General features: G+C 42.1%; 1 protein-coding gene across 1 annotated transcript in view; it reads right to left on the minus strand.

The window, feature by feature from the left end:
• KCNU1 (potassium calcium-activated channel subfamily U member 1) overlaps positions 1–23204 on the minus strand; it is a 177966-nt gene extending 154762 nt beyond the window's left edge. Inside the window, 19 exon segments of the mRNA XM_054180933.1 lie at positions 4317–4444; positions 5187–5287; positions 5417–5458; positions 5460–5504; positions 6641–6709; positions 6815–6927; positions 8848–8965; positions 8967–8997; positions 9461–9488; positions 9490–9529; positions 10406–10488; positions 11055–11104; positions 11107–11159; positions 12660–12770; positions 13445–13543; positions 14269–14378; positions 15251–15306; positions 15309–15440; positions 23186–23204. Of these exon segments, the coding sequence (XP_054036908.1) occupies positions 4317–4444; positions 5187–5287; positions 5417–5458; positions 5460–5504; positions 6641–6709; positions 6815–6927; positions 8848–8965; positions 8967–8997; positions 9461–9488; positions 9490–9529; positions 10406–10488; positions 11055–11104; positions 11107–11159; positions 12660–12770; positions 13445–13543; positions 14269–14378; positions 15251–15306; positions 15309–15440; positions 23186–23204 (1428 nt within the window).
• Between the last annotated feature and the right edge of the window lie 627 nt (positions 23205–23831).

The raw sequence follows: 23831 nt of genomic DNA on the forward strand, positions 1-23831 counted from the left end.
GAATATAGAGTCTTCATGATATGGTGATGAGAGAGAATCTTGATGGGGATCGGAACAATTATTTATCTGCATATTTGGCTATTTCTTTAGGGGATTTAAAAATCTCTCTTAGTAACGTTTTTGTTCCTCACTGCTAAGCAGCAGTAGAGATCTCAAGGAAAAGAAATAAATAAATAAGAAATATATAATCCCCAAGGTGTAATCCCAGAGTATGGAAACTCACTTCACTTAAATACCTCCCTCTGGCATAATTGACTTTTCACATGCATGTTAATAATGATATTTCAGCAGGTTGTGAGGGCTTGTTCTTTTCCCCCCACCCGCTTTGGTAAATTATGTTATTGGGCATGAGGAGGGGGAGGGACACATTATAAATCTAATTATGTTTTCATTTATATTTAACAAGTCAGCAGAATCTGGTAGTATGTATTTACTGTGCAGTCCCAATATTTACAGCTGACCTAATCAGTTGTAGGACAGCAGCACTGAGCAACACTTTATTGTCCCGACACCTTGTATGTGCTGGGGACAGCTGCTAAGATGCAGGGCTCTCCAGAGGACACCTTAGAGTCCTTGCCATGCTGACATTTGCCTTTGCTGCTGAAGCACACAATAGCGTTTTGGAGGGAGGACAGACATCATTTATTAAGCCTCTTCAGTTCTACAGCAGCTGAAAACTGCTCACAAGCAGAAACAAGGCAAGAAACACTAGTTTGCGCATCTCTCTCCCTACTAGGTTCCTGTTTACTCCCTGCAAATTCTGGTATGACACTGTTTGCCAATATGTCCTGTCACCTTCTCTAGTGGATGCTTTGGAAGAGCATAACAGCTTGCTATTACTGACAGCTCAGTATCAGACCATGATACCCTTTCCTTATGCTGAATGTAGCAGCTCAGGTTAGAAGTCCCAGTGCAAGTCAACTGGACTGGCAAACTAAGTACAGTGTAGATAAGAATATTGCAATTCACACCTTGCCTTAGACGGCAGATGACTATGCTCTGCCACTAGTTTGTAAACCCTGCTGGGAAATCAGATTCCTCCGGCTGGGAGGAATTTAGATAGCGTAGAAAGGACTCCTCTAGCATGCATTACAAGAACGAAAGGCCGTAGGGCATGATTTCTCTTGGATCGTTATTTGCCTTTACATCAAACTTTTAGAGTATACCTGAGTTTGCGAATCTTCCACGTTGCTACCAGTGTCACACTGCAATTGAATATCTGAGCAAAGAGCAAATCTTGGTGTTGGCTGTTCATGTTTCTACCTGTAACTATTCCTGCCTCTGCTCTGCTCTCTCAGAAGGAGACAAATAAAACATGCTCGGGACTCAGCTGATCAGTGATGGTATCTTTGGGCTTCCGTCTGGAAGGCAGTGAGCACTTTCAGGAGGTGTACCAATCCCCTCTGCTTCCCCTTGTTCCTCCACAGTGGTATCAGGAGTTCACAGCACGGGCTTTGAGCTTGCAGGAGAGTATGAGAGGCTAAGGATTTGGATGTGGAGGCCTAAATTGTGTTTTCTACACTGTTCAATTAATCAAGATAGGGAGAAGCCATAAACCATACACTTCAACCACAACCACCACCAACAGCAGAAGAATTAGTAAAGAGGCTCACCCTGCTATTCCCTCTTTCCACACAAATTCTCAGTAAGTCAGGCCAGGAAATGGCTGCTCAGCATACCTGCAGCTTTACACTCCTTACCCAGCCACAAAACCCCAAGGTGGAAGAACACCAAGGAGCTTGACTTTGCAGGCTCTCCATTTGAAACATGCAATTCTCTATACAATTTCAGTTTCTCTGAAACAAAGGCAATGAAACAGAATTGGGATCCTTTTGTATAGCCTTCAGTTGCATTTAGATTGTGTCTGCAAATGGCTACCATGGCATTTGAGGATTCTGTGGGGGCTTCAGAAATGTAGACAAAGGAGCTCTGAGTAATTGGTTATTCATACCAACTGCTCAGAAATACAGCACAGCGTTATAAAATAGCGATTCCATCCGGTATGCATAAAACGGTCTTAAATATGGTGAGCTCTACATACTTAACACACCATTTCATTCCAAAGGGAGCTCCTTTTCTTTGTGAGATTCTTGTGTTGGAATCCAGAAGCTAAAACTCACTCAGAACTGCTGAGTTTTTCCCCCAAAAGTGGAGGGAACCTTTGTCACTTCTGCAGGTGGAGGAACAGCTGAAGGAATCGTACCCTGAACACAGCCAACACACACGTGTGACCTGTATGACATTTGTGCTCTTATTTTCCATGGGAAGGAACAAGATGCGTTCTCACCAAGGGGGAATCACAGCTTACATTTGGAAAGGGGGAGTTCCCAGGACTGGTCCTGGAGGGAGGGGGAAGTCCAAGGTGTGTGGGGGTTCTGGGGCTGGGCCTGTCCTTAAGAGTGTGGAGGAGGAGATTCCTGCCCCTGCAGGGGGGAAGGCATGCTCTAAGTGCTCTACAAAAACATGGTCCTCCATACAAGGGAAAAAAATAAATAATCCAGAGGGTAGGAGTTCATACTCTGTACTTCTACCGTCCTCATACTTATCATAAGTGACTTGCAATTATTTATGACACTATTCTCTGTGAGTCAAACCATTTTTAACTTCCTCAATTTCCCATCAGGAAATCAAAATTCCAAAAGGCTAAGTGGCCTAAAGTCCCAGATTGAATCTGAGGAAGCTGATCAAGAAAATGAGCTCAAGTTCCCCAAATCCTAAAGTAGCCATTTAACAGCTGGAACATCTTTTCTCTGACATTTGATCTAGTCCTTTCTGGGCCATAATCTGAGGTCATGAGCCATTAAGCCCAGCATTATAACACCAGGCAGTGATTTGAGGATGTACAGCAGCACCCTCTGAGATTCTTTTAAGAGCACCAGAGCCTACCTACATCTCCTGCTTTACAGGGTGATGTAGCGGTTCAGGATACACAATGTTACTCCCCACACTCCCCTGGTCTCTATCTTTGTTGCTAATCTGCATTCCCCCCCTTGTCAGCATTTGACAGGAGGCACAGCAAAGCTCTCCATGTCACATGTGTCTAAACATGTCCAATGCATACAGATGGGACAGGAAAGGCTGGACCGGAGGAACATTCAGACACATATCTTTTTATCTCAAACTGACAGCTAAACCCTCTCACATACCCTCAACTTTGTGATGTCATAACTATTGCCAAACCATATTAACCCAGATGAAACAGCTAGCGATTCTAAACGTACCCCCAGCAGAAAAAGGGACATCTCTCTGAACAGGTGATTTGTCAACCTTAAGCTGTAATTGCACTACACAGATGTGCTAAGAGCAGGTGCATTTAGCCTTAGTAACAGGATACCTCTTCCTACAGCCCTGTGGTTCAGCGAGGTGGGAGCTGGATGGCTAGAGAGCTCTCTCCAAGGATGCTACATGCCACTCAATTCCTCTAGGTGAAGCTAAGTGGAAGTATCATAGGCCAATTTAGAGAATGAAAATTCAGAACAGCCTGTCTTACACAGGCACTAATAAGCAGCGATAGGACAAAGGGTAATGGCTTCAAACTGGAAGAGGGTAGATTTAGATTTCTTATCAGGAAGAAATTTTTCACTCTGAGGGCGGTGAGCCCCTGGCCCAGGTTGCCCAGAGAAGCTGTGGCTGCCCCATCCCTGGAGGGGTTCAAGGCCAGGTTGGCCGGGGCTTGGAGCAACCTGGGCTGGTGGGGGGTGTCCCTGCCCAGGGCAGGGGGTGGCACTGGATGATCTTTAAGGTCCCTAAGCCATTCTATGGTTTTATGTTCTTCTAAACCAAGATACTTGGCCAACTCCACAGAGCTGGTCTCAGTCCCAGCCTTTATCACAGACTCCCTGGGTTACTGCGAACAACCTGCACCGGGCCTGATGCCCTGCACAGTGCTGCACAGCACTCTGAGGTGCTGCAGAGATGCAGAACAGGGAGAAGAGCTCTCATTTACTCACACTGCCTGACCAGGTCCCAAAGCAGGGCGGGGCCCCATTGTCTCAAGAAGCTCTATTGCCTCTTAATTACGTATCTGATGATTAAAAAAAATAATCATCTAGTAACAGTAATACCTTTTGATTAAGTCTGGATGATAAAGGAAAAAAATAGCCTTTGTGGTCTGTTATGACTGCACTCTGCCATTTATACTCCTGTTAAAATGAACAATAGCAGCTCATTTGACTAAAGCTCCCAATCTTTGAGGTTCCTGTATTAGTTTTTAGATTCATGACAATGAACTTGCTTTTTGCCAACTAAATCTCCCTGTTTCCATTGCAGGTACTGGAGGCATGCTCATCTACATCTACACCTACCCTTCCCCTCACCTCCCTCACAACGAGTTTGGAGGAATCCAGAACACCATGTACCACTTTAACTACAGTATACGGAGAGTGGAGGAAGGAACCAAGGTGCTTATAATTAAGCTCCGTTTTGCTCTGATACATCCAGAATCCTAGGGGAAACCGATGGCAAGGTCTTATGCCTGGCAAAGCTCCTGATCCACCTCAGGCAACCACTCTCTCCACAGTATAACTGGTGCAGAACTGCAAGTTTGTAAACAACTGCTTTTTATTAATACACATTTATACTGAAATGTCATCTTGTCCTTTTAAAAATCTAAGATTGCCTAGGAAACAAGAAGAAAACCAACCAGGTGGAGAGCTCCTACAGTGTCAATGTCTTTCTATTCATTTGCCGTTGACTTTTATTAAGATGTCTTTGTGGTTTATGGACGCCTCTTTTCTGGGAGGTAGCTGGCTTTCAGGGACCTTAGTTACATCTATGCTGATGAGTGTGTTGGACTGGAAATGGGCTCCAGCTTCTCTTTCTACATGCCATTACTACATGGAGTCCTCCAGGTGTCAGCATGTTTGTGCTTGTTCGCTCAGTCTGGCTGAGCACAGTGTGAATGAGTTTTGCCTTTATCTCAGCCATCTGCAGTTCAGAGGCATGTTTTATAACGGGGCTTGGCTGCCATCTGCTGCTTAAAGGATTTGCAAGTGTTTGAAATACAAGTAGGCATGTGTATGTCCGCATTTAACGTAAAGCTTGTTGTTTACTCCCTATTTTATCAGGTAAGTAAATGGCTGCATATTCCAACGTATCCTTCTAGAAAAATACTTAATAAAAGTACAATTAACAGATATTCATTGAATCTATTTTTTTTAAAGGGGAAACAGATTTTAAAAAATTACCTGATAAAAGTTTTGAGTAGAGTCTGGTTTTACATTCATATTTTTTAATCTACTCTGGATCCTGTATATCACTGTGACAGGCTTTATAATAGAACCGTGCCCTAGAAAACAAAAGTGAATTAGGCAGAACTGAACTGTTTAATTGATGAGAGAATAAAAGCACTTGTCTGCTCTTGAAAGTGTTTCTGTTCTAGATCTCTTTTCAACAAAACAGTAAGAGGGAATCTTACCTTTTGACTTCTGCCAGGGAATGAGCAATAAAAAAGCCCACTGTTCCGATGAAGCTTTATCTGTGCAGGTGGATTGATCAGGACAGCACTGTATTGGGAAACAGTCAAAAGAGTAATCACAGTTTGTCTATCTGGCAACATTTTTCACCTTTGTTGTAAGAATTCGGACTATATGATCGTAACAGTTTCCTCTCACCTCATAATCTTACAGTCTCTATCTCTCAAAGAGCATACAGCTTCCTTTTCACTCTTGCTTTCTCTTTTCATCATTCTATTTCCAGCCAGTCAATACATGAACTCAAGGAAGAATAGATTGAGTTGTGGCCTGTTTTCCGTTAGTGCTAAGCAACTACATCTACTGACTTCTTTCAGTGCAGAGTTCATTCAGCACTTCCGGAAGAGCCCCAATGTATTTCTCACAGCAGTGTTTCCCCACAACCCTGTTTTCAGAGTTTCTATTCTACGGTTTCATCAAAACAGTCATTTCCTTTATAAAAGTGGAGAAAGAAATAATTGCATTCAATAGTCTGCGTTTTCTGTGCGATTTCTCAAGCTTTTTAAAGATCTACAGCACTTATGGCACAGAGAGATACACAGCACTTGTGGCAGAGATTGTAGGTTGTTTGGTTGGACTCGATCTCAAAGGTCCTTTCCAACCATGAAGATTCTATGATTTATCCCCCTTTCTGAACTAGTTCCAGTTTCCCCACTAGGATGTCTTGTATTTCACCATTAGAACAGAGAGAATGTTATCTGGCCTAGGACCAGATCAGCTTCAGAGAGCAAAAACTCCGCTGCCAGCATTGACAAATTATCCCTTTATGACAACACTTTGTAGCATCATTTAGGAGCTTCTGTAAACTCATGTGGCTAGAAAAAATGAGGAGGCGTTTCCTTAACCAATGAAAATTAATATGCTTGAATCACCCCAAATCAGGGTGAGACTTACACTGTTTGCATGTGGAATAGAAGATAAGAATGGTGTTTCATCTCCTGTCTCTCACCCGATTATCCGTGAGAAAAGAGGAAGCAGAAGAGATTGTTGTATATGGTAAAATTCACCCCAGCACTTAAGTAACCTGTGCTTAATCCTGTCTAAATACTGTGCACAGGAAGACAAGAGGGGTATAAAACCTGTGCAGGCCCTGGGGCATGTTTCTTTGGAAATTGTTATTTTGGAACTGGTTGCCTTCTTACTAGAAGAGAAGTCTCCCAGACAATTACCTCTCCCCTTGACTGCCAAATTTGAGTTCAGTTCCCAAGAGGACAAGATTCAGTTTCACAAAGCACAACCTGGGGAAAAAAAGCAAGTCAGTTACTCACAATATCTCTGTACTGTGAAAAGACACATCTGGAAGGAAATAACAGAAAAACAACCACATCTGCTGTACCACATACTGAGAAACCTCTATAAAAGTCATGTCTGCAAAATCATTGGAGAGCTGAAAAGTCATTACCTTGTAGTCTTTGCCTTTCAGAAGTATTTTGTCCTTCAAGTATTTTCTCTCTGTCTAAAAGAATCAACATAAAGATAATGTATTTATTGAAAGGCAAAGCAAGTAAGATACATAATCTAACACTGGGCCGATAGTCTAACACCACATGGTACTAGATCAAAGGCCTTTAGTTACTGGAAGCAGAATGATGTCAGCTAGATGTTGTCAGAGACAATATCGGAGTTAACAGACCGGGGAAAGTCTCAACCCTTCTAGACACTTCCAATTCATATTATCATGGAAGAACAGCTGTTATTACTGCATACAAATGAAGTCATGGGGAAATCTCATGGCTGCAAAGTATTAGGAGCCCATTATTTGAGGGAAGTTACACCTTAGTTTGCAATAAGATTAACCTTCCTCCTTAGTTATTCAGATGAGGACTGGTCTTGGGTTAAGTTTTACCAATCATAAATACAGGTATTAGAGGTGTGATTTATTGCTGAACTGTGACCATTTATTCACTCTGGTGTAAGCACTTTTGTTTTGCTTTGGCAGTTGTGTGATTAGGGAAGGGTTGTTTATACCTGGGTAAAGCAGCAAAACATTCGACTGCTTACAGCTCCTTCAGGTTTTAAACTCCCACTCATTGTGTCACAGGATATGCTACTCTCTTGGTGTATGAATGCCTTCCACATAGAACTTCATAGGCTACTAAAAATGTGTAAAAAAAAAAAAGCGTTGCTTTCCAAATGAAAATTATTTAATGGATTTTGACATAAGAAGCTTTTTTCAATTTAAGAAGTTTGCATGCTTAAAAAAAAACCTTAAAAAATCAGTTTTGCTAGCTTTGCCATTGTGAAATATTTGGACTTGAATGAAACAGCACGTGTCAAGGAAAAAACACTGTCTAACAAGCAGCCCAATTCTGTATGCAAATTCTGCATTGATAAATTCTGTGTTTATTTCACCCACTAACTATTTAGTTTCTCTAAATCAATTTTGTGAATGAAAAATCCCTAAAGAGAGAAATAGCAAATTCTTTGGTGCAGGAGATTAATGTGAAGTATCACATATAGCCACTAGGTGATAGCAAAAGCATGTCCACTGCAGGGCTAGCAAACCTGAGACTTGTTCAGGTAACTTCATGCCTAATAGTTCCGTCTATGTTTTTATTAAATCTTCTGGTATTGATTTGGAAATATCTGAGCAACCTGTGTAACGTAAAGTTAATATGTAGCTTATCAATTTTGTGCTGTAGCAGGTACTGATTAGGAAAGACAGATAAAAGGAGGATAAATTTGGATCACCTTCCTTGCAGAGAGATGACAGAATTTCTAATTGTCACTTTTCTTGTGTAAGTTACCCCATAAGACCCAACCACAGAAATAAGCATAAAAAGATACTGAAGAAAAGCATCCTATTAACTGGAAAGGGTACATTGGACCGATTTTTCTGGGTGTCAAGCAGGAGCAGTTCTGCAGAAGTGCTTTAAGCACAGATTCAAATTACAAATGCCAGAGAGAATGGAATGAAGCAGAGACACAGAGAAGCTAACAGGGTCCATACTGGGCAGTAACCAAAATTGATTTACTGTGTTCTCTGAGAGGCAGTGGGGCACCAGCATCACCTTACTGCTTTTCAGCCTAGAGCAACAGAAGAGGCACTTCCACATATCAGCTAAATGCAGCAGCGTGGCTTGCTATGGGCCATCCTTTGCTTTGGCACCTCCTTGCACACTATTGTAAAATGCATCCGTAGGTTCTTTTGCTTCGGCATGCTCTACAGCACTCTTCATCTCTTGCACTGAATTCAAGTATTACATTAGAAATAGTCTGTTAGGTTTTCTTGCCTTCTGTGCCAAGCTTAATCCCAGCATGATCAAGATAAGCTTCAAAAGACCTGGCTGCAGTTTCTACTCAGAAGTCAGGCACGTATTTCAGAGAAGATCCCACTGGGCTATATTCACATTATTTAGACAAGTGAAGGACGTACGTCCGTATCCTCTTTCACAATGAACAAATTAGTTAGGAGAGTAGACGAACCAGGAACAAGGCAGCTTTGTGCTACGAAGCCTAGCTTTGGTTTAACAAAACAGATGATGCTGTCTCCTGTCCCAGTAGGGGATGTTCGGCAGGAATACCTGTTTCAGAGTAGAAAAGTGATTACAGATCAGCATAGAGACAGGCAAGGCCACAATGTTCCCGTAAAATGATGATTCTTGTCTTTCTTGCTTTCAACATTTATTTTTTCCCTGAAATCTGTGCTGGAATATGCTAACTGATAGCTAAGTGGACTTCTGAGTTTCTTTGGGTAGGTATGGCTTTTTACTATTTTTGGGTGGGATTTTTTTGTTTTGGTTTGGGTTTCTTTTTGTTGTTGTTGTTCGTTTGTTTTTAACATTGCTGACAACTTTGGCAAAAACAACACAAATAAAAAGTTAGTCTTTATTTTTAGTAATGTTAAACTATATTCTAGGTAGGTTAGTAACTGGATGAGTAAGAGACATGGGATAAAGATTCTGTTTTTATAAAAGACAGAGATTTTTGATTCCATAAAGGTCAGAATTTCAACCATGACAACCCACATGACAGACAACAAGATCCCTTGTTACAAGATTGAATTATCTGTAAAATTAACTCTCATGTTCGGATAGAGATTCTTGATGGCCAGCACTCTGTACAAAAAGTACAATTTCTGATTAATACGCTCAGTTCTGCCTACAGTCTCCCATGTTTCGAGTCAGACTATAGTTTACTCTGGCAGAGAGCAATTGGAGAGTAGTGACAAAGAACAGCATATGTCCCAATGCCCATATCTGGGACCTCTACACTTTAATAAGCATATCCAAGTCCACTATCTGGAGAGAAAGGTAGTCACCATCAAAAGATTTGAAGATAACGGCACATGGCTCAGACACAGGGTGACGAATCATACCTGTATCCCACTAAAAGTGTAGCACTAAGAGAAGCAACAATAATAACAGCATTTGCTTTGCCAATTCCACCTGTAAATTTCATTCATAAACTAATATCTCCACTTTGGTAGCTGCTCTACAAATAGAAAAGAAAGATAATCCAATTTGTAACTTGGACTTCTGGACTGTTTGGGGGGAATGCTAATTATTCCATCACATTCACACAATCCAGCAGCACTAAGAGCTCCCAATTCAAGTCTGCCCAGTACGAAGATGTGTAGAATTATCAGACCTGACAGCAGAGCTGCACCAGACAGTAGTGTGCAGCTCTCTCCAGTGTAAAGGAGCCAGACTCCTCGACTGCTGCTAATATTCAGGATACTGAAGAAGGTAATTACACCATATTTAGTAACATTATATTCTGTATGGGGTTGCAAGGCTGCACAGCTGCTACCTGTCTCAATCCTTCAACACATCTGATAAAATCATAGCAGAAAACAGTCAGTTGGCTTTCAGAGTTCTCCAGGCAGAAAAAAATGTGACAGGACAAATATGTTCCCCTGCCAGCAGCACTATCTGTGTCACTGTTAATATCAATCAGATAGAGAATGAAAGCACTGGAGTATCTCATTCTACCTTATGATATTGGAAGTATCTTCTGTATAAGGTTGTGGAGAGTGAACATTTGCTAGAATGAGACAAGCATTCGCAGATTCCATCTGCGTCCCAGCAGAGAGAAGTTAAATCAGGGTTTAATCCCATATGAAGAACAACAATCTCCAACAGCGACCTGGTTTAGTGGCATACGTCTTCAGTTAAAAACTTGTATAAGATCATCATGATCTATTACTTGGAGTTGTACACATGCCTGAACATTGCAACAGTGACATGGACATCCATGAACGAGACCCAAATACGATGCACGGTCTAAGGATGAGCTAAGGGCTATTCCAATTATTTAAATACAATTCCGAGAAATGCCGCATTCAATAATATTCCCCTTTCAAAACCAGATGATCACAGTTTGGCTTTACCCTTTATTTTTCCTGTTTAAGAGCTTGAAAAATTTATAGCCCGAAAAGTCTGTTACGCCTGACTCTTACACTCTCAGTACCCATAAGTGGTATGTTGGTATGCAAAAGGTACCACCAAAATAAGCAGAGCTCCTTGAAGTGTAAATCACAACATGAATTGCGTAAATGCAGCTCAAGCATCCTTTCGTAAGGGACAAGATTTTCACAAGGCTGGCTTATCTACAAGAAAGGGCAAATGATGAAGTTCTTACCCCAACTCTCTTCAGATCTTCACAGTTTAGCGCAGAGCCATAAAGAAAATGGTGTAGGCTGAACAGCATTTGAACACAGCTTCCAGCTCCAGACTAGGAATAGACCTATTCAATATAAACAACAACGGGGGGGGGGGAAAATCCATCAATCTCTCATAATTACATTCTCTGCAAGTCTCCATTTCTCAGAGAAGCTATTTGCCATAACTACTTGCTGTTTAAAAAAAACTACGGGGATTTTGGCAGCTCAGTTAAAGTACATAGTTTAGATTTTAATGAAAACTAGCTTTTATAAAACTTAACAGTCATGGAAATGTTTCCTGGATTTTTCCTGTCTTCTGCTATTGTCATTAATTTTTCATGAGTATCATTCCACAGCCATCCATGCAGCTCTAATTTTATAGCTCACTGTTACTCCACAAGAGTCAGGAAATGACACTTCCTAGGGCTTGATTCTGCATTCTCTTTTCAAATGAAACTGCTGAACTTCAGCTTTCTCTCCAACTCAAGTGTTATTTTCCTATTCAATTTATACAACTGTATCTCACCCAGGAACTTCTGTAACATTCTCGTCTGTGAGCTGTACAATATATTATCAAGATATTCCTACACTGATCCCAGCAATGAAGCATGCCCTGTAGGACGGTACCCAATTTTGATTAAAAAGACAGGAGTTGGAAAATTCACCCATTCTCCAAGCAGTTTGTTTCAGTGATTATTAATCACTTCTCACTTCCGAAAATGCATGCCTTGCTTCTTACTTGAGTTTGCTCGACTTTGAACTCTAGTTATTAGCTTTTGTTATGCCTATCTTTTCCAGATTAAAGAAGATTTTTATACTGGTTGTGAAACTACTTAGGCACTTTTATTGAGCCAAGCTCCCGATCCTCTTCCTGCTCTGCTGAACAGACTGAACTCTGCATCTCTTCCTCTAAAGCACTTTTTCCTGTCTTTGAGCCGTTCCTGTACCTCATTTCCATGCATCCTCAATTCAACAGCTCTCTCAAAATGTCATGATATTTCATAAGAGATGCCTATAATATTCTGTTCACCTCTTGCCCCACCTCCACTGCATTCCAAGGTAAAATCTTGTTTGTGTTCCTAGCAATTACCTCCCAGTGAAGCTTCTGCTTTCAGAAACATGTCTAATAGCTTCAGCTAGGCAGAAGGAGGGGATCTGACAGGACAGTTGAAACGCCTGATATTTTTGTCACTGAAAAGTGGCTTCACTTTCCGCCCTTCACTATACGCCAGCACGACCAAGTGGAAGTATCAAACTTTCTCCCCAGGATAAAAAAAAAAAGTGTCTAAGAAATTGAGACAGCTGACAATTATTTGATTGCCAGACTTGGCAAGACTTGAAGCCGGGTATATCTGGCAAAGCTAGTTTACTATGCAATTTACAGGGAAACATTTTTTTTCAATTGATCACAACAGAAAACATTTTATCGTGAACATTCCAGCATGAAAGCTTCATTGCTACAATTTACTTTGTAACTCCCATTAATTAGTTACACAGCATCGCTTTACTTTCAGATCTCCTACATTTCCCCTAAGCGTTCAGGGAATCAAAGTGAAATATCTCAGCAAAATAAGGATACTTACTCTCCCAGAAAAGAGATTTCTGTGCAAACATTTCTCTTGTCCCGAAGCAAAAAGTCTCAGAGGAATGAAGTGACGCTCTCTGGAGCGGTATTACCACAGACAACAAGCTAGCTACAAGGAAGAGATCAAGCAAGATTTGTCACTTTGAAAATAGCAGAATGGTTGTTGCAAACCTGACATTGTACGAAACTACACACCAACTTGTAATATAGTAATCCCAGTAACACAGAAGACAGTTTGTGTCTTTGGTTTGATGAAAATTTCATCCATCATGGCTATGTACTTCAGGAGTTATTTTGGAAAGGAAGAGGAACTGTAAGTGTCAGATGTAGTGCGTGGTAGACATTCCAAAAACAAGAGTCACAGAAGGAACTTTATAAGAGCTGGTTAAAGCTGCACCTGCTCAGTCCTGTGAGTGGCTAAAAAACCCACCAAAACCACGACCCAAAACCAAAAGAATCCCCAAACCCCCAAAACAACAAAAATAAACCTACACTGAAAAAAAAATCACACCACCACCACCGAAATAGGTCTCTTCAATCTCTAAGTCAGGCTATCATGTCAAGTAGCTTCTCTTCCTTTGAAAATAAAGTCCATGTTGAATGTGCTGTTGACAAGGTTTATTCAGACAGTCTTGAGCAAGGATCAACCAAGAATAAGTTTCAGGATTTCATTTAAGTTACTACAAGAAGCTTTATTTAGCTTCTTATTTCTTCTGAGCTGGTTCCCAGCTTAGTGACTGACCTGATTTTTATTTTCTAAAGAGAAATAGCAACCATTCTTACTTTTTCCCACTCACCACTTCATAGGAGGATTCGTAATTTTTATGGCTTTCAACAATTTCCACAACTTTGTTTTTTTCCATATACAACACTAGTATTTTCCTTTATTACACGAGGCAGCCAAAATACACACATCAGAGAATGTCAGGTTTCCAAGTGTACTTGGCGAGGCTTTCACTTACTTGTTCTACATGATCCTGTGGAACTGTAGTATTCGTAGAAGTTATAAAACATAAGTGCTCTCAAAAACCGCAAACCTGCTAAAAAGTGAGAAAGTCAGAGGAGATGAAAAAAATCTGCCTAGAAGTAGAGTGGTTTTGGGTATTCAGATACGATTAAATATGCATGCTTTGTTTTCCACATAATTATAGCAGATCACACCTCAAACCTGGCAAGAGCGGATAAGATTGCTCAGTATTCAGAGCCTTTATGTCACTGGATTTCCACCTACGTCCTCAGAGGAGGCCTCGAATGATGAGAAAAATTAAGAATTACAGCTTCTTTGAGCTATAACCTGAAGGCTTAAGTGACATACATGTCCACTAGACTTTAGACCCCAGAGAACGCAAGAAAGCCATTCACAAAAATCAGGGTACCATCTTTGCTTCCCTGCTGGGTAACTCCTCATCCAGTTGGTCAGTTACAACGATTGCTGAGGCAGACAGATAAACAGAATGGAGACAGACTTGGGTAAATTAAAAGCCCCTCAAAATTATAGTTTTCATACTGACAGTCAAAGCCTTCCAGATAAAATAAACTTGAAGGGAGTCTTGATGTAAGATGCAGAATAACATGGATGGAAAGCAGGATGTCTAAATCTTACTTACCAAGCCAATTCCTCTTTCAATAACAGGAAAGAAACTGGAGGGATCGTGAAGAAATCCACAAGAGAATTCAACTCAAGCCAGAACCTCAGCTTGTCATCTGATGCCACAAACTGAAGATGAATAACATCAAAAAGCATCAGTGCTGTATGATCAGAGCAAGAAGGCAGCCCTCTGAGGACACCCATTTTCGCAGTTTGCTTCCCTCTCAGGTGAAGATCTACTCTCAACTACAGGTGTAATGCTATTCATGGAAAGAACTCTGCGTAAATAGGATTAACTGCCTGTTTATTCCTTAAAAAACAACTCCTTCCCTTCTGACGCTACTCCTACATGTTTGTCAGATTTATAACATCTTGGGATTAAATACAATATTGGATTGCTCTTGATGTATAATTCTGCTTCTCAGGTTTACTCCTGCTGATTGAATTCCGTTTAAAATGCTCCACAGCTTTCATATTTTATTTCATCTTACGATTCCATTTTTCCAGTGTTGCGCACCAGTTGAAGCAAAGAACTGAGAGCAATGCTCTAACGTATTAAATCAAAGGCGCTTGCATATTAATATCTTTTTACCGCTAAGCACATTCTACAAAACATACATCTTCAGGTGAAACTGGCAGAGGCTACAGTGTGCTTTCCTACTCAGTCTTGTTATTTTATTCCCATCAAAATGTTTCTGAAGGCTGGATTTTATAGAAGAGCTCCATTCCCATTTAGGTACCAAAAATAGATGGCCAGACTTTCAAAAGAGCTTTGGGTAGTGGGTGGCGAGCTTTCTTAGAAGTCTAGCATTCTCTAAACATTGTAATAGCAACAGCTGGGCTTTGAATGCTTTTGAAAATGTCTGTACCAAAACAGGTGCCGAACCCTTTTCAAAAGCTGTAGGATTTGGACATCTGTCCCTCAGCTCTTCTGAAAATCCAGCCTTGAAGGTATACACACTACCTTACAAGAGGAAAGCAGTGCTAACCAATCTACTTACCAGTGCACACACCACAGATGTTTGAGCTGATAGCAGCATTTCTGCCCGTGTAGAACTCTTAACCACTAGACCAAACTTTGTTTCCTTTTGTGTGACCACCAGACATCTTCATCCTCACAGAGGGGCAAATAGATAGTAAACCTTGGCTTTGCCAGACACCGTTTCCCAACACACCCAGCCACCACCAAATCTGAAAGGGATTGAAAGTAAGAGGGGAGTGGAACGTATTTTCCTCCAGCTAAGCTACTAAAAGCTTCGGGAAGTTTTATCTTCCTGGAATTCGCTGAGGGCATGCTGTGCAGACACATACTGTGGTACACAGATGCACTCTCATTTCTCTACTGGTTGCACCAATGAACAGTGACTCTCATCACCTTAAAGCAATCGCCCCATACCTGAGTCCGAAAGGAAGAGTGTGCTCGGTTGCTAGTAACACCTTTCTACTAGTCTCCCCACCCTTTCCCATCTTACGCCAGGCGTGAATTCATTTTCTTAGTTTTAACCATGTAAAACATTTCCTTAGCATATACCCTGGAACACCTCAGTTCTAATGTTCTTGTTTTAACATGGCCTGTTACCTCCTTTAATGTTTGCCAGTAACCGCCCCAGGCAAGACCTACATTTACTGTAGAGCTTCAGCTAATTATGATTAGCTTTTGCTATGAGGTAGGATCCCGTCCTTCTTACAGATACAGCTATCAACTGTAACAAATAACTAACACAGATTATTCAAGGCCAGAAAACCTGTAAACATCTACCAGAAAAAAAAAAAGACAAAAAAGACCAACGCCACTTGTAACGCGAGATACTGCGCTGGCCTCTCTTCTTTTACACTAAGTTTCCCAGGCACCAGAATCTGTAAAGAGCTAACACTTAAGAACTAAACCCCACCCCTGCTCAGCAGCCAAAGGAATAGCAGAGAATCAGATTAATTTAACATTTCGGCAAACAGAGATGCCTACAATTTGCCAGCAGCACAGGTGTACCCTTCATTTTCTGCCCACACAATCCAGGTGAGCCGATGAGAGTGCCAAGCTCTCCTTTGGAAGTGATGGAGTGAAACAGCCTGCAACAGTTGTTGGAAGCAACATGAAGTGACACAAGGTAAGAGCTCTTCGGTCCTGCAAATTGCATTGTAACCAGGTACCTAAGTGATGCGGATATGTCATATGAATGATCCTGGTGACACCCGTGGGAGCTACTAATACCTTCTCAAAAATTCCACAATGCACACGGGGAGGAGCAGGGTCAAAACATCATAGATCTTTTGGTGGCGGATTTGTTTTCAGTATGCTGTCGCGGCTTAACCCTAACTGGCAACCAGGACCACACAGCCAATTGCTTACTCCCCCCACGGTGGGATGGGGAAGAGAATCAGAAACTAAAAAACTAAATTGGTAAAAATATTTCCCTGCCATAATTAGGAATCAATTTGTTCTGCCTTCTGCCTCCTCAGCTTCCTTAATTGCTCGGTCCTGACCTTCTAGAATACTCGTTGCTCCTGTGATATTGCAGTGGCCTCAGTACCGGTGGTGGTCAGACTGACATGCTGGGATACCGAGAGGGACTCCCTCTGCAATGGAAGGATTTGAACGGGGGTTCTAATTTAGAACTGTATCTTTTTAGTGACATTACCAAGGTACTTCCTCTCTGGAATACCTCAGTTCATAAAGCTGGCTTTCACTGTATAAACATAAGTTGCTTAATACAGACCTGTGAAGTCTCACACAGAGCACTCAGGCCTCGTCCATTCAGACCCCATTTCACACTTCCCTTTCAAGAGCTGCAACATGCACATACTGCAGAACTCCTTTGGGAATCTCCGCTCAACTTTTGGATCTAGTCCTTCAACTGCTCAAAACCAAATAAAAGCAAGATGTCCTGGCACTGAAAGAGTAGATGTGATGAGAAGAGCTGCACGAGCAATATAAGAGAATAAGCAAAATAAAACAGGTCAGATAAGTCACACCAGAGACATGCTTAGCCTGGCGTTTTGTCTCTGTAATTGCCCAGTTGTCAGTGAAGTGCAGTGTGACTTTTCCACTGCTGTCTTTATTTCCCTGGATTACCCTCTTCTTTTTCTAGTTTAATAAACTTTTTAATCAGAAGAATTTTAACAAGCTAAGTCAGAGTTTCTAATGATATGAATATAACCAAGCTGGGATAAATGTGCTCTCCTGCCCACAGGTGGCAGCATTTCCTTGAAGTTAGGCTACCTTTGCATACCAGCATGTAAAACCGTTTTGCTTCCCAGCATCACTGCAGTCTTGGAGAGAGAAAAACAAAACAAAATAGCACAGCAAGGCACATCCCAGAAACTGGTCAGTAAAAGCAACAGCTCATCTTGTACCCTGCCAGCCTAGCTGTCCCATCCCCAGCTGGTGGGGTAGCAACGCCATCAGATGCCACCAGCTCGTGCAGTATCTTTCCCCCTTTCTATTGAAACAGAACATCATCAAATGCTTTAGGTCTAGTCAAGAGTTTTGAACTCTTTTATGAGGAGCACTGCAGATGAATAATGCAATCAGACTCTTCTTCATGCAATCAGGACAGCTGAGTCTAGAAGTAGTGATTTTGCCCAAATTGGTAAAAACATGTGCCCAGGAAAGAAAAAGAAAAAAAAAAACAGAAAAAGAACAGTGAAATAATAAGTCCAGCAAACAGTAGGTGGGGAGGCAAAGAATATGGTATTGTAGCCTTTAAATACAGCAATATTTAATGTCTGCTCTTCCCTTTCCTCCCTTGCTGAGCATCAGAGGGGACTATGAGTGACTGGAACCAGTAGGGCGATCTGAATGGTGAGGGTGGTCCCGGGGACAGTGCGTCAGCCGACAAGAGTCATTACTTATGTTTTCATGGAGACTAATATGACAGAATTGCAGTCAGCTCGTCTAAAGCTCCAGGATGCCTGAGCCAAGAACAGAGAGAATTTAAAATAAGTTCCCAAAGGCAAATGGGGTGGGAGGGTGGGGTGAAGGAAAGCTTCACTCTCCCTGGGAGTTTAGGACAGCAGTAGTATCGCCCTCACTCTGCAGATATCCCCCACTTCAGTAATGCAGTGTTACCTGCAGGACTGTAGTCTGGGGACAGGAATTCACCCAGATGACAAAGGGATGTGACACCAGACACTGCAACTTCTGCTCCACATGCATTAGTGCTTCCTTAACGCATTTCTTCCACCTGGTCCCCACTCTGTCTCAAATTTTCTGTCTCTCTTCTCTGAATTTCTCCTCCCTGCTGCTGCAGGGAGGTTGTGACTGAAGATGGCAGCCTTTGCCCGTCCATTGTTGCTGAGCCAGGACAGGACAAATCAGCTCACTGTAACTCCCAGCTGATTTCTCAGTCCAGCTGTCCCCAGAGCAGAAACAGGTCATTCACAAATCACAGCCACTCAGCAGGAGTACAGACTGCAAAAAGAAAGTGATTTATTAGCATGTGGTAGCCCGTTGCCCTGTCTGCTTGACATAAACCAGAAGAGGGAGCATCACGCCACAACACAGTAGCATGATGCTCAGCTGCTGTCTCCAAGAGGAATGTTCAGTGCCCACTGTGACACATCATTTAGCTTAGTCTCTAATCAACAGAATAAAATAATGCTTTTCAGACAGCATTATGGATCTCCTAAATTAGGCTCATGTTCTGGATTTTCCTAATTTGTTACTTGGTAAATTCCTCCAGTGGCTAATCATCTTCCCCTGAAAACATACATACTTTTTTCTAACTCTTGTGCTAGCTCCAGCTTCCAGTGAAAGCTGAATCCAATCCTGACCTTCCAGCCAAATTTCACTTTATACTTTTCTGCTGGCTAGTGGAGCCATCCATTACAAGAAGCCATCTTCCCTATATTTGTGCTTGCACATTGTGATGGAGTCTTCTCTTTATTTCCTCTTTGATAGCCTAAATGGATCAAGCTCCTTACATCTTTCACTAGAAAGATATTTCCCAGGCTCTGAATCATTTATACAGCTCTTTTATGAACCCTTCCAATTTTTCAGCATCCTCTTTGATCTGCAGACACCAGACCCCGAACCACTATCCCAGTGAAGATCTGGTTAATGGGGGTGGATGGAGTGGTAAGCTTATTACCTTAGACTTGTGAAAGGAAAGATTTGATTTTAAAGTGCACCAGCTTGACTGAGAGGAAAGAAGGATAACAGAGGCATTGAATTGGGGAGACATTTCCTGAAAGGATTAAACTTCTGTCTGGGTAATGAGAACAGCCACAGTCACATTAGACCGGATTAAAGAGAAAGATAAATTCTGCTGCTTCAGAGCATAAACCAATAGCTGGTGGGGACTACAAATAAATGTCTCCTTGGGGTAGATTCTTCTGTAATTGTTCACTGTGGAGAGAGCTTACATCTCCCACTGAAGCAGCTGGCTACCAGCAGACCCAGCACACTGGGATAAATGGGTCTAGAGGAAATCACCCATCTTTCTATTATGTGGAGACACACACACAGATTGAAGAGACAAAGGGTTTGTATTTAAAGATTCAATCCTTATGTCATCTCTCTCTGCTTCCAAGCCTATCTAGGTAAGAAGGCTAAGAGATTAAACTGAGGAAATGTATTACAGCCTGCATTCCCCCAGCCTCCTTGCCCCTGCAACCTCCATTTGGGATGGAAGGGAAGATACATGCATGAAGGCAACAGTCCCCTTATCCCTGCTTGGTAAATAGTTCCCCCTTTTACTGTGCTCTGAATCTTCCAGGTGCAAAATAAAACAGATTGGTCCAGAATTTGGAAGCAAATGAGCCAGGCTGCTTGCTCCAGGCTTCCAATTTAATAAACATGCATCTATATCTAATGGACAGTCTGTCACTTCCCTTTAATAGAAATCACCTGCTCCTCTAATAATCATTAAACAAATTGACAGCACAATAGCCATGGCCTCTCATCTTAATGCCACCTGCAGCAAGAGTAAAATAATCCACTAATATATTTTCAGAAAGGCCACTATTCTGCCTAACATGAATGCACATACACATACTCCATGTGACATAGAATCAAACATGTCCATAAAGAGAATAAATTGCATAAGAATTCCCTTTATATAGTGCATGTATTTTATTAGTAAGATCATTTCTCATTTTTTCATGATGAGGATAATAATCTCTCATGCCTCCTGCAGTGCTTTCCTCTGCTAGAGCCGGACCCTGAGCAGCCTTATGGGCACCATCAGGCTGGATGGCCAGACATGCCTGCATCTACATCTGAAACGCAGCAGCTTTCCTAACTTGGATCTTTCAGGCCAGGGTATGCTAACACTGCTGAGACCTAAAAAGCTTTTTAAGTCCCCTTTTGGAAGGGACTAGAATCGCTCTCCTACACATCCTTGTCTAGTTGTGGGGCAGGATCCACAGGGGTATTGGGACTTCTGGCAGTTGACTGTAGAGCTTTCCTAAGGCCCAGGATGGTAACTTTGCAAACAAGCAAGAAAAATACTTCAGGGTTAGATGGAACCCATCAACAGATAATTCAGCATGCCTGAATAAGCAAGGGGCTGTGCGCAGCCTTCCTCGGCCCTCAGAAACAGTTAAGCATTCAGGGAGAACCACAGTCCTGTGTGGACTTTGCCATTTGTCAGACTCTAAAGGATGGTCTTTCTGAGCTCAGACAGTACACACGGTGCTTTTGAAGCAGCCAGACATATCTCATGCCATAAAATTCTACATTAGTAAATGTAAGGTTCCTTGAGCTTTATCAAACTTCAAATTATAGGACCCATATCCACATATCCCATATTCCATATCCACAGAGTGGTTTTGGCCACACCTTAGGGTCACAATAAGGGGAAAAAAAATAAACAGAAAATGAACTCCAGTATGACAAAATTCAGATCCACTGGTTATGGAGCAAGCAGGGACAGGAGTTTGCTCTTGAACTTATTCCTCCCTTTGACCTCTGCATTTTGTCAGCATTCTCAGATGCCTGTCTCAAGCATTTGTTTCTCTCTTTGGCCTGGCTCTTGTTCTCCCTCCACACACTGATTCTGAATACAGACCATCAGTCTCAAAGTTCTGCTTGCTATCGGCCTTCAAAAGCTTTCTTATCCACAGCATTCGTTACTGAGGGATACTTGAAGTTAATGAAGAATTCTCTTAACAACCTTATGCAACCAGTTTGATTGTCTCGAATCATGCTGATTTGAAAGTCACGCTGTACCTTATGGGGCCTCTCAAGTCTGATGAGAGGACAAAAAAAATACATGCTGGGAGAAAAGACCATGTGCCAAAGGGACAGTGACAGCTTAGCATCAGAGCATTTCACAGGCCATGCCCCAAGGGACACCTCTCAAAGCTTAGGACAAGCTGTTCTACAAAGGCAGGTGCACAGAAAAGTCTTACCCACATGTTAGTAGCCAGAATACCTTAAGGAACCCCAAACCATCCTCCAAGACACCTCTGTATCTAGCCACACGGTTCTTGCAGTGCGGGAAGCAGCTCAGGAGATATTAGTCTTTTCAAAACAGCTCGTTCCCAGAATCTGCTCCCCAGGCTGCTAACACATGGCATGCAGCACAACCAAGAGCTCATCTGTGTCTCAAACAGGGCACATTCACTAGCTGTCCTTTATGTGCAGAAGCTGTTCTGTGGTTCCTGTTCAGAGGTAAATTCACTACTGTGCTGCGACTATTTTCTGACAGCTGCGCACAGAAGCTTTGTGGTGAATTACTCTTAGCACAAATCAGAATCAACTGTCCTTCACAACTCTCCCTCTGTGGAGGAGTATCCACACACACAAGCATTCAAGAGAAGTGACAGACATAGCAGGACTGGATCTACTCCAGGGCAATTCCTAGATTTAACAAATCTCATGGGGCTACTGATCATCTGATACATAACCTGGGAGTTGGGACAGAGGATGTGAGGAGTCTGAAATGGGTTGTACAGGGATAAATTGGGCCCTTGCTGTTTGTCTGTTCCTTATCTCCACAGTACAAGAGCGTATCAGTCATTTGCAGAGTTCTCTTCACAGCATGCCTGTATGGGAGGGAAACTGCATATCCCCATTTTCCATACAGGGAGGCAAAACAAAAGGAGTAGTACATGATTTTTCTGTTTCTCCCCCCGCAGTCAAGCAGGGGGTCTCTGCAGGTGAGTGGAATTGAAACCATATCTCCCCAACTTCCCAGGGTCTCAGCTCGCCTCCCTGTATTAGCAGTGAAAAACTGCTCTGCAATCAACCTTGCCTTCCAGAAATCTCAGCTAGGCTGATGGCATCTCAACTTATCTCTTTTTACCAAAGACTTTTTTTGGTTGGTTTTTTTGGGGTTTTTTGTTGTTGTTTTAGGGGGTTCCTACTTTTAGTATCAGTTTGAGGCCTGATTCTTGCTCACTTCATTACTGTGGCATTCATTGCAAGGCACCAGTATACACCAAGAGGTACAATTACATTCCACACATCCACTGAAGCTAATTTCAACAGTGGTATAGCTGCAAATTAAACTCTGAGGTCTCCATGGGTTATTTTCTCTTCTTGTCCCTCCTCATGACTGTCTAGCCTAAATTTGGAGGACAAATACCACCAGCTTTATTTAAAAGTTCTAGAACATTCCCATACTTACAATACCAGGAAATACAGAGATAAAAGCAAACAAGTATCTCAACATTTCTCTCATTAAATACTAGTTTTGTTAGTGCCAGAAGTAAAAACCCCTATTTATACTGACAAAGAATTCTGACAGTATTTCTCTTTTATACAACAAAAACTGAACTGCAAGAAGCCGGAGAGTCTTCCATGCCTATTCACTACTGGCAAATCAAGGAATAGAAGCCAGAACTACTGACTCCCATTGCCTTGTACACAGTGGCATCATTTACTGCTTCCCCATCAAGAACTGCCGTTACTGAGGTGGTGCGAGCATGGCTGACTAGAAACCTGCTGCTCCTGATCCTCAACCCTGAAAATAAAGAATGCTCCTGAGAGGTACCATGACCAACCAAGTACATGTTCGCTCATCACATATAAAGGTCCACCTACACATGCAGCTTCAGGAAGGGTCGGGACATACTGAACTGTCTTCATTAGAAGGCACGTGATTCATCACAGCTGACCCTACTGCTGTATGCAAACATGCTTTTGTAGCACACAAACTAAGGACACCTCCTGGCCCTACAGGACCTGACATAACACATCAGTATCACACACTGATTATGACCCACGACCCACAGAGAGGTTCACGGCTCACAAAAGCAGTACACGCTTTTTCTCCATTTGGGGTCTAGCAAAGAAAGCTCTAATTCAACCGACAACCTGGAATGAGGCAAGCCTTCTTCCATCTGGGGGAAGCTGTGGGAATGGGTAGCTGCAAGTAGGAACCAGAAAGGCAAGGGCTGCACAGCCATCAGTTCCTTTGTGTTTAAAAAAATTCCCACAGGTTAAAAATGGGTCTGTGTTTAAGTATCTCCAGTTTTAGAGTAAATTACTCCCATCAAAATCTCTCAGCAACCAAAATTAACAGAATTAGCATCATTGTCACCAAGATGGAGTGGGAGAGGGCAGAAGGGCAGTCACATTAAGAATCAGGTCTCAATCTGAAAAGCGGCGCCACAGACATTATATTGTAGCCTCTATTA

Source organism: Rissa tridactyla, chromosome 20 (assembly GCF_028500815.1).
Source record: "Rissa tridactyla isolate bRisTri1 chromosome 20, bRisTri1.patW.cur.20221130, whole genome shotgun sequence".
NCBI lineage: Eukaryota > Metazoa > Chordata > Aves > Charadriiformes > Laridae > Rissa > Rissa tridactyla.